The sequence below is a fragment of the Gavia stellata genome, chromosome 5 (genome assembly GCF_030936135.1).
Source record: "Gavia stellata isolate bGavSte3 chromosome 5, bGavSte3.hap2, whole genome shotgun sequence".
NCBI lineage: Eukaryota > Metazoa > Chordata > Aves > Gaviiformes > Gaviidae > Gavia > Gavia stellata.
In genome coordinates, this window is record NC_082598.1 from 10,017,092 (window position 1) to 10,029,625 (window position 12,534).

General features: G+C 38.8%; 1 protein-coding gene across 3 annotated transcripts in view; it reads right to left on the bottom strand.

Annotated features, from left to right (window-relative positions):
- ZFYVE28 (zinc finger FYVE-type containing 28) overlaps nt 1-12,534 on the bottom strand; it is a 61,113-nt gene that overhangs the window by 6,638 nt on the left and 41,941 nt on the right. Inside the window, exons 9-12 of one of the 3 annotated variants that reach the window (XM_059817957.1) lie at nt 9,730-9,745; nt 9,023-9,162; nt 8,342-8,458; nt 6,607-6,711 (exon numbers count right to left, since the gene is read on the bottom strand). In XM_059817957.1, coding sequence (XP_059673940.1) covers nt 6,607-6,711; nt 8,342-8,458; nt 9,023-9,162; nt 9,730-9,745 — 378 coding nt within the window. Of the gene's footprint in view, nt 1-6,606; nt 6,712-8,341; nt 8,459-9,022; nt 9,178-9,729; nt 9,746-12,534 lie in introns of all 3 variants that reach the window. The other 2 variants (XM_059817956.1, XM_059817955.1) reach the window with 2 other exon arrangements.

A 12,534-nucleotide genomic window follows, 5' to 3' on the forward strand; every position in this document is an offset into this window, starting at 1 on the left:
AAATCAGATGGACCAGAGTCTTGTATCCTTCATACAACTGTTACTAGGAGACTTTCTCTGTAAGAGCTACCAACAATTATAAACTAGAAGCAAGCTGATAATGTAGATCTACATACTACATGCCAGAAGAACTCTCAAAACATATATTTTTAGGACAGAAAATTTCAAACCTAATAAAAATCCCAGTTATGTCATTGTGGAGCTGAATGAGCCTGGGCTTTACAGTACTTACGGGATGTTTTCTCCTCCTGCAATGAAGTCTCAACCAGTTCCACACTGTGCTGACTGAGAGGGACAATCTTTGAAAAGGTAAAAGGCTCTGAACAAGTTCTTAAAATGTAAGTCAGATCAAGTTATTGCAATACAACCTAAAAACTGTACAAAATCCTGTAATTTTACATGCCTGATTAAATATGCTCAGTTGAGAAAACATTGCCTCAATATGGAAAACTTGATGCTAGATTCTTCTCTCTCACAGCGTAAGCAAAGCAGCTGAATAAGGAAAAAGTAAAAAGTTATGTGGACAGAATATGTTTGGCCACTGAACTGTGCAACAATTTAACTTCTTTCATTTAGAAAGTGTTGCTGGTCATCATTATAAATAATAGAGTAACCATAGGCATCTAGAGGACAAAAGAAAAACTGAAGCATTCAGCTAGGGTTGACAGCTAATTCTAGACTCACAGCAATTAAATTCTACACATACAGTAGCATGGGTGGCTTTTCTTGACCTTGTGACATCTTATTGCAACAAGAACAAGAGCTCGAGCTTTGGGACCATAAATTACTGAATTGTGTTTGTGCTGCTGGTTGGAGTGAGGACTTGTGACTGGACAAAAATGGGTGGGCTGGAATATTATGAGACGGAAAGGGATCAAGGAGAATTAGCGTGCTGTTGTGCAGCAAACAGATGCTAACACCATTTGGCACAAGCAGTTATTTGTACTGGCAGCCACAGCAAATCCATTATGGCTGGAGTTATAACTAGGTGGCAGCAAGCAAGGTAGTTCTGTATGGATGCTAGAGGGATAAGGAGTGAAAATGGTTGCAGAGAGAGCTGAGATGCTACAGCAAATATTTTCATGGAGCACCAACAGCTTCATAATGCTTTCTGTTTTTCCTTGAGAAAATCTTCCAATTTCTAGAAGTCTCACGCTTATTCCTAGACAAGAAGGATAACTTACTTTCTTAGCCAGCCTGTAACTTCATGACATTGACAATTAAAAATATTAATTTTCCCCTTAATCGCAACAGATGAATCTTCCTGAGTAATAAATTACCCCAAAATACATGTATGGTCAAAACTCAGATTTGCCAAAGTTCATTATTAAAATCATCAAGCTGACAAGGATAAACATAATGCTCCCAAATATGGTGAGCATGGACTTATGCTTGATCACATCTACAGATTGATAAAAGAAATGAATACATAAAAATCCTTATCAAGACAAAAAAAAGAAGTTACACTCTGTGTGTGTATATCTATGTGTTTATATGGGAACCTGTTGGCAAACACAAAGCAAGTTTTGTGCTGGGGCTAGAAACATGGTCTCAGACACATAAATGGCAGAAAGACATCAAACTTCTACTTCCCTAATGTTTTTTTTCTTAAAGCTATAATACATATTAAGAATGACTCAGCTCTGTCCCGGGCAGGGATACATTTATACGAGGTTAACTAAGTAAATTTTCTTACATTTTCAAATGTGGATGTTTCCTTTAATTCGTGTGTGACCCATGCTGCCCACTCTCAGTCCCATGCAAACTTCTTGGTCAGCTTATTATCCAAGAGTGGTTTGTCCCAAGCTGGAGCTCAGGAACTGCCCAATAACCTTCTCCCTGTGCTGGCTCACAGCTCACCAGGACACAGGGAGAAAGGCAGTACCACAAAGATCCCAGGCCACAGGCCCCTTCTCCCCTTCTGCTGTTATGGCAATACGGAGCAAGGACCACTGGTAGCAAAGAGCCCAGCCTGATTTTTTCTGAGCAGATGCCTCTACAATTTGCTTTGAGTTATACACAGAACTTGGTCTCCACTGGCCATCTTTTCCATCATACAAGCAGGGCATGAAATTTTACTATATTTAAAACTTATTTATGGAATATTGTATAAATTAATCTTATATTCTGGGAAAATATAAATGTATTTGCTTTACATTCTCTCCCTATAAAAATATAGTGTTTTTTATGAAGTCTAAATACATATGCTTCCTTGAAAAAAGTCCTAGACCATTAGGACAGCAAAGATGAACATATACACCATAGGCTCATCTGTACTTTCGAAAATGCTTTTGTTTTGGAATGCCAATTAATCTGTAGTTTATTGTATTTCAACCTTCAGAAGGTCACAGGATTTAACTCTTATACCCTTGCCAATGTCAGTTGGCTCATAATAAACATTCATATTTGTTTTATGACCCAGACCAGCTGGTGGGTTTTATATACAGTAAGAATGAGAAATCTGACAAAAACAAGTGATTCATCTTTATAATCTAAGTAGAGGCTGGAACCTTCAGTAGAATCTTAAAACCATTTATTTGTTCAGGTTGCTGGGCTTGCTTTCCTTTTTTTATTACCATTGATTGGATGCAATCTTAAACATTCGGTACTTTCGGTAAGAGGGATTTAGCTGATAATTGGAAAAAATTCCTGGCAGATAGCTTGCTGGACTTTCTCAATTTGATACATGCTCATATTCTGGCACAATGGCAGAAGGGAGGAGCTACTAATGTGCTCATTTGCTTTAAATTGTTTTCACTTTCAGTTGAAATCATTAAGTGAGACCTGAAGTGTAGAAATGATGTACAAAAAGGATATAATTAATTTTGGTGCAATGTTGTCGACAGATTGGTGCAATGCTCTCAGACTTTGCATTGAATCCATTTACAGGGATAACTGTGGTGTACTCCCGTTGGTGGCCTATGGCCCAGATTTGGCCTGAAGGACAAACACGTCAGGCTTGCTGCAAGAAACAGGGCACAATGTTGATGCAGCAAAGGTTGTCCTAACAATCAGACATCTTCCACCTGCACTCAAACATCACCGAAAGTCAGGGGCTGTTGCTTCTACAGTGGCCAGCAAAGATTAGGTAGGTGAGGAGGTGTTAAAAGGGGAAAAGGCACATGGCTGCTGAGGTTAAAATATTGCTGTAAGTTTGTCTCACGCTGGATGCCTTAGGGATAGCAAAAGCATGTAACCCATTAGCTATCACTGCATACCTCAGTAGAAAAGAAGTCTGCACAGCATTGCCAGCAATGACAACTTGTGACCTGAAGGGATAGGGGCCTGGAATGTATTGGAGGAGAGGGGACAGAATGGGTGTTTCTACAGTTCCCACAAATTCAACAAATTGATCCACTTCAGATGCCCCTTTTTGTAGACCTCTGTGGTTTGTTATGGTTTGGAACGTGGAGCTCATCTCCATGTTCCCAACACCCTCGGTCTCTTTGTCATACAAAAAATTCCTGCCCATCAGCAAACCTGAAAGCTAAGTAACAGCAGACTACACTAGTTAGTTTACATAGTCAGAGGAGCTGTACTGATTTGTACAAGTAGGTATTTACAGCATAACCACTTACACACAACCCAAGTAAGACTCCCAGAGAAAGTCTGCAAGGAGATTGATTCAGACATGCCCAAGCCTTCCCAGTGAGCAAGCATGGCTAGCAACAGCAGAGTACCTGCAGGAGCACTGGATAACTGGCTCTGCTTAGAGTATGTGTTAGCATAGGAAAACATTGTGCCAAGGCAGCCAAGCTCATCCTGGCATCCAAGTCTACTTTTTCAAAAGGGACTTGGTTATCCCATGACCTGGACTGGCTGGAGAGTTGGGCAAAGAGGAACCCTATGAAATTCAACAAAGGCAAGTGTAGGGTACTGCACCTGGGGAGGAATAAGCCCATGCATCAGTACAGATGGCCAGTGGCATCCTGGGGTACATAAAGAAGAGTGTGGCAGGCAGGTCGAGGGAGGTTATCCTCCTCCTCTACTCTGCCCTGGTGGGGCCGCACCTGGAGTACTGTGTCCAGTTCTGGGCTCCCCGGTTCAAGAAGGACAGGGAACTGCTGGAGAGGGTACAGCAAAGGGCTACGAAGAGGATTAGGGGACTGGAACATCTTTCTCGTGAGGAAAGGCTGAGGGACTTGGGTCTTTTTATTCTGGAGAAGAGAAGACTGAGGGGGGATCTTATTAATGCTTATAAATACTTCAGGGGTGGGTGCCAGGAGGATGGGGCCAGTCTTTTTTCAGTGGTGCCCAGTGACAGGACGAGAGGTAATGGGCACAAACTTGATCATAGGAAGCTCCATCTAAACATGAGGAGGAACTTTTTTACTTTGAGGGTGGCAGAGCGCTGGAACAAGCTGCCCAGAGAGGTTGTGGAGTCTCCTTCTCTGGAGATACTCAAAACTCGCCTGGACGCATTCCTGTGCAACCTGCTCTGGGTGAACCTGCTCTGGCAGGGGGGTTGGACTAGATGATCTCCAGAGGTCCCTTCCAAACCCTGTCATTCTGTGATCCCACAAGGCTGCACTTTCCATCACACAGGCATACGTAACACCTGCTATTTCAGAACAAAGGTGCAGGCAGGGGTGTGTTCTTGCTACAGTCACCTGCATATGCTATTACTACTACAGGTTGGGGTTTACCATTTGCTTAGGGCAGGGGCGTGAAGAACTGATTCACACTGCCTGGGTGCTGCAGGCGCCCTCATAACTCCAAAGATTGCCCTTTACTGCACTCCTATGCAGCTATAACATCACCTAAGCACCCAGACTGTTGTAATCTATTTCAATAAATAACATCCCAAGCCATAGTCTGCACTTCTCCAAACATAAAACCTTCCCCATGCCAACAGAAGATGCCATGAAAAGCTGAAGAACCTTAAAAGCTGAATGATGTGGCAGGGAAGTGAAGTGACTTTGACATGACAAAATGTATATCCACTGTGAGAAGGTTATTCAGTATCCTGCAGTTCTGAATAACTTTCAAGTTCTGTAAGTAAAATTCACTGACAGCATCAGGCATCGATTCAAAACAAAAGAATATGAACTGAAATGGTAGAGAATGAATAATCTCTTGCGTTCTTTTCCAATATAGCCTACATGTGGTAAGGGTTTTGCTTAAAGATTTGTTCTTTACTGCACCTTCTGTGACATTCTGAATTATGGCACAATAGAAAAATCAATTAAGATGACTACTGTATAGTTCTTTATCTGCCACCAAATCATCTTCCTCCAGAAGAGATAATATTTCTACAACGCATTATACATGAATTAGCTCTGTTGTTCTAAATAAATAGATTACATTTGAGATCCTTTAGCCTGCAGTTTCAGAAGAAGGGTGAGCAAGCAAGCCATGGGTTTCATATAAGCACAAAATACCTTATAAATAAGTAGCATTACTCCAAAACCCAATCTTTAAAGAGGTTCCCCCCCCGCCCCCCGCAATTTCTGATCTTGTTACAAATGATATGAAACAACATTTCTTTTCTGTTGGTGACCCCCCTGTGCATACAAGCAGACACATACACTGTGTATCACTCAGTTCTCAGTCATCCTGCATTCAAAACCCCTCACTGGAAGAGCAGTAGTGTATGTGGACAAATAGACAACAATAGATCAAAGTTTTAAAGCACAGGGAAATTACTGCACACTTGTATTTCTGAGAAGCTTAGATACATTTTCACAGTTGACGGTTGTCTTGTATTTCTCACTTGACCACAGAGACACCACCACTCCAATAATTGGGCTCCTGGTGTGTTGAAACCACCACTTAGCCCTGAAGATCAAAGCTGATTGCTTTGTTTGCTCTGTCTCATACATCTGCTTTCTCTTTTCTTATTCTTTGACTGCAAGTGCTCTGATATATTTTAATCCATTTTTTATACATTTACCATACTAGCGCTATAGTCCATAACTGACTCCTAAGCACTCCTGCAGCAGCTCAGATTAAAAAAAGAGAAAAAAAACTTTTGAGCTCTCAGAACGTGACCAAAACTGAGACTTACATATGCACTTTTCTTCACTTTTACCATGTATTCAGTGATATTCAAGTAACCTCAGCAGACTTAGCTAAAACTAACTTTTTCTTTGAAGTAATATTGAAGTAATATAGTGAAGAATATGAAAATAATCATCAAAATATTTTAACCAAAGACAAAAGTGAAGAAAATATGAAAGGTACTTCTACTGTGGGAAAAAGTAGCACCTCCACATATAGCAAACAATCTAAAAGATCTCTTTTAGATTTGGCTGAGAATACCTTACATAGGGCTTTGCATCTTACACAATCCTCTGAAACTTGTCACATGTAATGTCACCGGCTATATTAAAGCCTTTACTATACAGAACCTTCCTCCACTGATACAAAGGAATTCATACTGGCTATGACAATTTGTAGATCAGAGTTTCATAAGGCTGCTAGAAAAAAATCTGAAAGAAATATGCTCAGTTTATCACCTGACTTTGTCTCTAAACCATACTATGACAACATTTTATAACCACTTTCCAGAGTCAAACTTTGAGAGTTTCCTTTTCATTTTATGATTTTTATTTTTTTTAATACATCAGTGTTGTCTCATTTTAATTCTCAGAAAAAAGAAAATACCTTCAAAGTCCCCATCTCTGGCTTTTGCTGCAAGTTCTGAGGATGATATGCTTTCTTGACATAGAGCACAGTCTTCCAATGCTGCATTCCTTAAACCCTGATTAACTGTAAAACAAACCAAAAAGTACTGAAATTCATATTTTTCCAATTTGCACTTAAAATTTTCATGTTAGGACTTCAGGGATTAGATTACAGTAGCATCTCTATGTACCTTCTTACACTTCTTGCTTTTTCTTTACCCTGACACAAACAGTGAGTTAGAAGTCTCCTCTATTCTTCTTTGGAATGACAACAGAAATGAAGCATGCTGTTACTACAGGACATACAGTCCTCTTACTTCTAGCAGTGTAGCAGCATCCTATATTTTATTTCCCAGTTCTTAACTTGGGTCCTTTACACAAAGAAGTAATTATAAGAACAACCAGGTATTCCCTAGGTGAATCACACACATCAAACCACATATATCAAAGAGAAACTTCATTCCAAATGTCCCTTTTATTCACTCATTTTGTTTACGCTTACTGTAGTTAAGGCCTTTTTTTTTAATGTAATAGTTAATCCATTAAAAATTATTCCATCCAAGTACTGTTGACTAATATATTTCCTAGTGACAATTTTTTACAGCTCCAGTTTCTTTATTACTCTTATTTGAATGAATGTTCAGGAGCTCTGTAATCCTCTCTTTAGCAATTCTGTCTAACCCCATTTTTTCTTACCAGTGAAAAAAACAGTCTCTTTTCATATCACGACATCCTGCCACCATAAAAATGTTGTGGAAGTTTCAATCACAAATAATAGGGGATGGTAATGCATGTTGTGCATTATCCCACCGCAGAGTTGGGTTGGATTGGAGGTTTTTCTGCTAAATTTAACCGACTTTTTAACTTAGTGTTTCATATAAAATCCTCAATGCTTTTAAATGAAATTAGGAGAAAGGGAAAGCAAAAGTTTTCAATCATGAGGAAAGTGAGGAAAAAAAGAAAGCGCTCTGATAACCTTCAGATGCTGATAGTTCTAATCATAACAAAGGACAAAGGTAATTGCAGTCTTGCTGGGATGACATGGTTATTTTTAGATAAGTTAGCAGACTTGCCTCTTTGAAAAAGAAATAATCAAAATGGTGACAAAAAAAATTCTTGGATTGGCTCATGATCTAGTTCTGGTTCCATTACCTTAATTACCTAGAATTCAAAAGTGGATATTTTTCTATTTTGAAGCCAAATTCAGCATTCTGCAATTTTTACAAGACAGGCCAGATTTCAGCATTTTCCTGAGCATTCTCATCTTACAGTCTGCTCTTTTTACACAGCTATTTACACTTCACAATCAAAGATACATGTCTTGGTAAATTAAAATGTGTCCAGTGTGAAATAATACCAGGAAAAAAATAATCTATGAAGTCCAAACCTTACACACATTTTGTCATGGCTGTACGGACTACAAACACTGTTATACATAGGAATATGGAAATGAGTAGAGACACTCTGAAGGCTTTAACTTTTTCAACATTTGCCTCAAGACGTACTCCTGTGTACCTGTACTTCCAGTGACTTCAACCTGTTTATAGTCTGTTTCCATGACTTTTTTTTTTTAAACTTACGTCAAATCACTGTACAGTGAGCCCTGTCAAAGTGTTAACAAAATGTTAAGGAAATCCTTGTCAAATAGTTCATGGATCCACATGAGGCTACCAGCAGAAATTCACTATGGAAAACAACTCTTGAAATCTCTTTACCTTTCTTTTGCTTTTCCTTGTCTTCTGTTTCAGGTTTGGTTGCCATAACTTCAAACAAGGTCTTTAAGATACTTCTCAGATCACTAGCATAGTTTGTCTGCAGCTGGTCAGCAACACCTAGGGGTTTGAGAAAACGGGTAAACCATTACTAGACTATTACACTACCTGTAAAAAAAAGTGTTTCAATTTGTCCTGTTGATACCTCTAACAGCCTCATATTTATTTTTGAGGGGAACACTTGCTTGTGTTAGGAATAAAAATTGAACAATTAATTAAATTAATTTTCCATAATGCCCAAGTTACATTCTAGCCTTTATGCTACCTGCAATTTGATATGTATCTTCCTTGTCCTTTGGCAGGAAACGCGGAGAGATTCCTTTTGCATCAAAATACAACTGCTGCATCAAATGTCTTCCCTTGAAGACATAGGACATCACACCAAGAAAAAGGAGGTCAAACCTGTTGCATGCCCAAACTCTTCATCACGACAGGTCTAAGATGTTTGCATCTCTGATTCTGTAAGTCACCATGAGGTAACAGGTCTTTTTAGACCAGCCTGCAACTTAGGCCCCAAAATAGTCTTCCTGCGACTTCATCTCTAGTCCCTTCAACCATAACTTTATGTGCATAAAGAAAAGGATTAATAATTTTTACATTCAGAACAAAAGGCTACTCTCATACCTGAGATACAGACAAAAAGGCGGTGAATAAGATCATTACTGCCATGAAATCTAGATCTGATCTTTTCTCGGGTGGCAATTTTAGCAGCCTGCAAAGCGAGCTGGATTTCTTCCTGATCGAGGTCATCAGATGAACAAGAACTCGTCATTAAACTACTGTCGGAGAAAAAAAAAGTAAAGAAAAGTAATGTAAATCTTCACTCAGTTGTTCAGGATGTTCAGCAAATCCTAAAGGATTTATGACTCAGGCAAGACTCTATAGCAAACCAGAACTAATTGCTGTAAATTCTTGCTGAAGTTAATCAACATGCAATCAATCACCATCATGTTTGATTTTTGCTTTGTGGCATAGCTGCAAAAAAATTTTAAGCAGAAAATCATTTGTCTGTATTTTGTTGCATTTTCCTTGGCTATTACAAAGTGCTGTGCCATTTTTCACATGAACTTCTTCTAAAAGCTCAGTCCTGAGATCATAACTCCACCAAAAATCTGAAAGGAGAATATCAACCTAAAAACGAGAAGGTCCGTTCTGAAGTCAACTTAGAAATTTATTAATGTGAAAGTTAATTTCAGAAAACAAATTTCTGAATTATGTTACCTTGAAATAGCAAGAACAGAATCTAAATATAACCTTACATGAAAAAATGGAAAGAAGAGTGATAAAATATAATTTACACAGTAGAGAGGTAGATTAGTCACCTTATATACCTAACTGTAGAAATTGCTGAAATGTCAAACTATTGTAACAGAATGGCTCATCAACTCCAAAGAGATCAAAATGTGTCACCAAATGTCTACTAGAGATTTATATTTTCTTTTAAAAACCAGATGCACAGTTGCTGGTCATTTCCACCCCCCCCACTTTATGGAGAGGAAGCTTGAAACAGCCTGAGACTGCAGGGAAGCTTTGGTGGGAATCCAGCTTCTTAAGATATCAGGAATTACCTAAACTATTTGTAAATCAAGAGGTATATTTTAAAAAAGGAAGTATTTAGGGAAAATGTAGCACTTTGCCAATGGAAAAAACCTTAACTGGGAGTAGAGCGCAGAATGTAATTACACTGAAGTCCTAAGCTTCCACTGTGTTGATCGAAGGAGACATGCCCTCTTACGCTACTACATCCAGAGACAGAGGAACACTAAATCATTTTCCCCACATATTGGAAAAAAATTAATCTTGCCAATGATTACAAAAAATGAGAGTATTTTACTTATAATCACACTTTGACTGTCCAAAACTCCAGCTCACTCTACTATGCAGACAACTAGTATGTTAAAAAAAGTTACTGACTGCATAAATAGCGTGCACAATGAAGGAAGTAATTTCTAACACATTCCAAGTTCAATCCGCTTTTATTAGGTGCTGAAACATTCACCACCTTGCAGAGCCCATCCCTATGGCAGTATGCATGAACAGTTATTGCAGGATGATTAGGGGACTAGAACATCTTTCTCGTGAGGAAAGGCTGAGGGACTTGGGTCTTTTTAGTCTGGAGAAGAGAAGACTGAGGGGGGATCTTATTAATGCTTATAAATACTTCAGGGGTGGGTGCCAGGAGGATGGGGCCAGTCTTTGTTCAGTGGTGCCCAGTGACAGGACGAGAGGTAATGGGCACAAACTTGATCATAGGAAGCTCCATCTAAACATGAGGAGGAACTTTTTTACTTTGAGGGTGGCAGAGTGCTGGAACAAGCTGCCCAGAGAGGTTGTGGAGTCTCCTTCTCTGGAGATATTCAAAACTCGCCTGGACGCATTCCTGCTCTAGGTGAACCTGCTCTGGCAGGGGGGTTGGACTAGATGATCTCCAGAGATCCCTTCCAACCCCTATCATTCTGTGATAAGACATACAGGTAACTTTTATAATTATTTATAACAAAATTTTAGGGGATATACTTTTGAAATTCTACCTGTAGTCTATACAGGTAATCCTTAAAAGCTTAAAAATGAATTTATTAGGCCTTACACCTTAAAAGCCGTATTAAGAACAGAACTAAAAATAAATACCGGAGATCAGCTATTGATAGCAATACCAATGGAAAATGTGTAGCATGAGTATCTTAACTGGCTTCCTATTCTTTCAAAGACACAGTAAACAGCAGGCTTGCAAGAGACTCATTTTGTTCATGTTATCGATTGCTATTAACAAAAGCAATTTCTTGTAAAAAGATGTTAGTTCTACGTTTACAGTTCCCTCAGCACCATGACTGATTATATTTATTAAAGATCCTGAGAAGCGAGTGAGAATTCTGTCTATCAATTTTTCCTTTGCTTTTCCATAGGGGAAGCAATCCCTGAATCACAATGGCATGCGGCAGATGATTGTCTATTTGCACAAATGCTCACATACACAGATGAAGGAGTTTGTCTGCCTTGTAACATGGCCAAATAAGGTCTACTTTTTTGTTGTTGTTTTTTTTAAAAGAATTCGTCTTACAGTGATATATACACATTTGGAGTACAACTTGCTCTCCGAGGCAAGCATGGACCTCACGACAGAGACAAATGCAGTCTGTATGTAATTATATAATCCCAATACAATGGTCTGTTTGAAACTCCCAATAAGCAAAAACCTTAGTGCAGGGGAAAGCAGGGGTGCTGATTCAAGGATGACTCTTCCCTCCAAATCACAGCTGAAGAAATACTTCAAAGCAAGGTGCTAACTGGGCAAAGATCTGTGAAGAGCACTTTTCAAGAATATAAACTACTTAGTCCTTTCCCATTTTGCAGAAAGGAATAAAGGCTCATTCCACAACTCTGACCAAGCTCTGACTAATTCTAATAATAATGTTTGCCTTTCCAAGTCTCCTCCAACTGGGAGGAATGCAGTTTTACCTACTTCCTAATTCCTCCAAGAAATGTGATTTGACCTACTTCTGCTCCAGGCTATTCTGTGTTAGATTTTGTGGTGTTTCATTAAGACTGGTCACATCCCACCACAAAGTTGTCCCACAACTTTTTTGTCCTAAAAATCTCTAGCACAGAGCACATGCAAATTGCTTCAGCACCGTGGGATGGAAGGTCAACATGTATGCATACTCCCATTTATAACATACTTTCATATACACAGCCACATGTAAAGTACAATACCCATATACAAGAGGTTCAGAAAAGAGGATATTTTGTATTCAGGATTGCTTGTGCCATAGGAAAGAGAAAGTGAGCATTCCAGAATAATTTAAAACTATATCTAAGAATCACTACAGAGTTAGAAACAATTACTCTACCATTACTAACAGGACCAAGTCAGATTTAGCAAAAATGACTCTCAAAGAATGACTAATGACCATCTGTTTGTTACTTCAAAATATATATTACTGTCAAAGAATGTAGCTAGAAAAAATAATATTGTAGAGGCAGTCAGAAATACTGTAAGAATAGAAACATAGCAATTGTTTTAGATAAACAGCAAAAGAGACAGTTTTTCTTGTAACAGGGTATCCCAAACAGCAGTGATTGCATCTATGCAAATATTAAAGATTCTCTTGATTTTTAAAATTGATATTCTAGAAAAT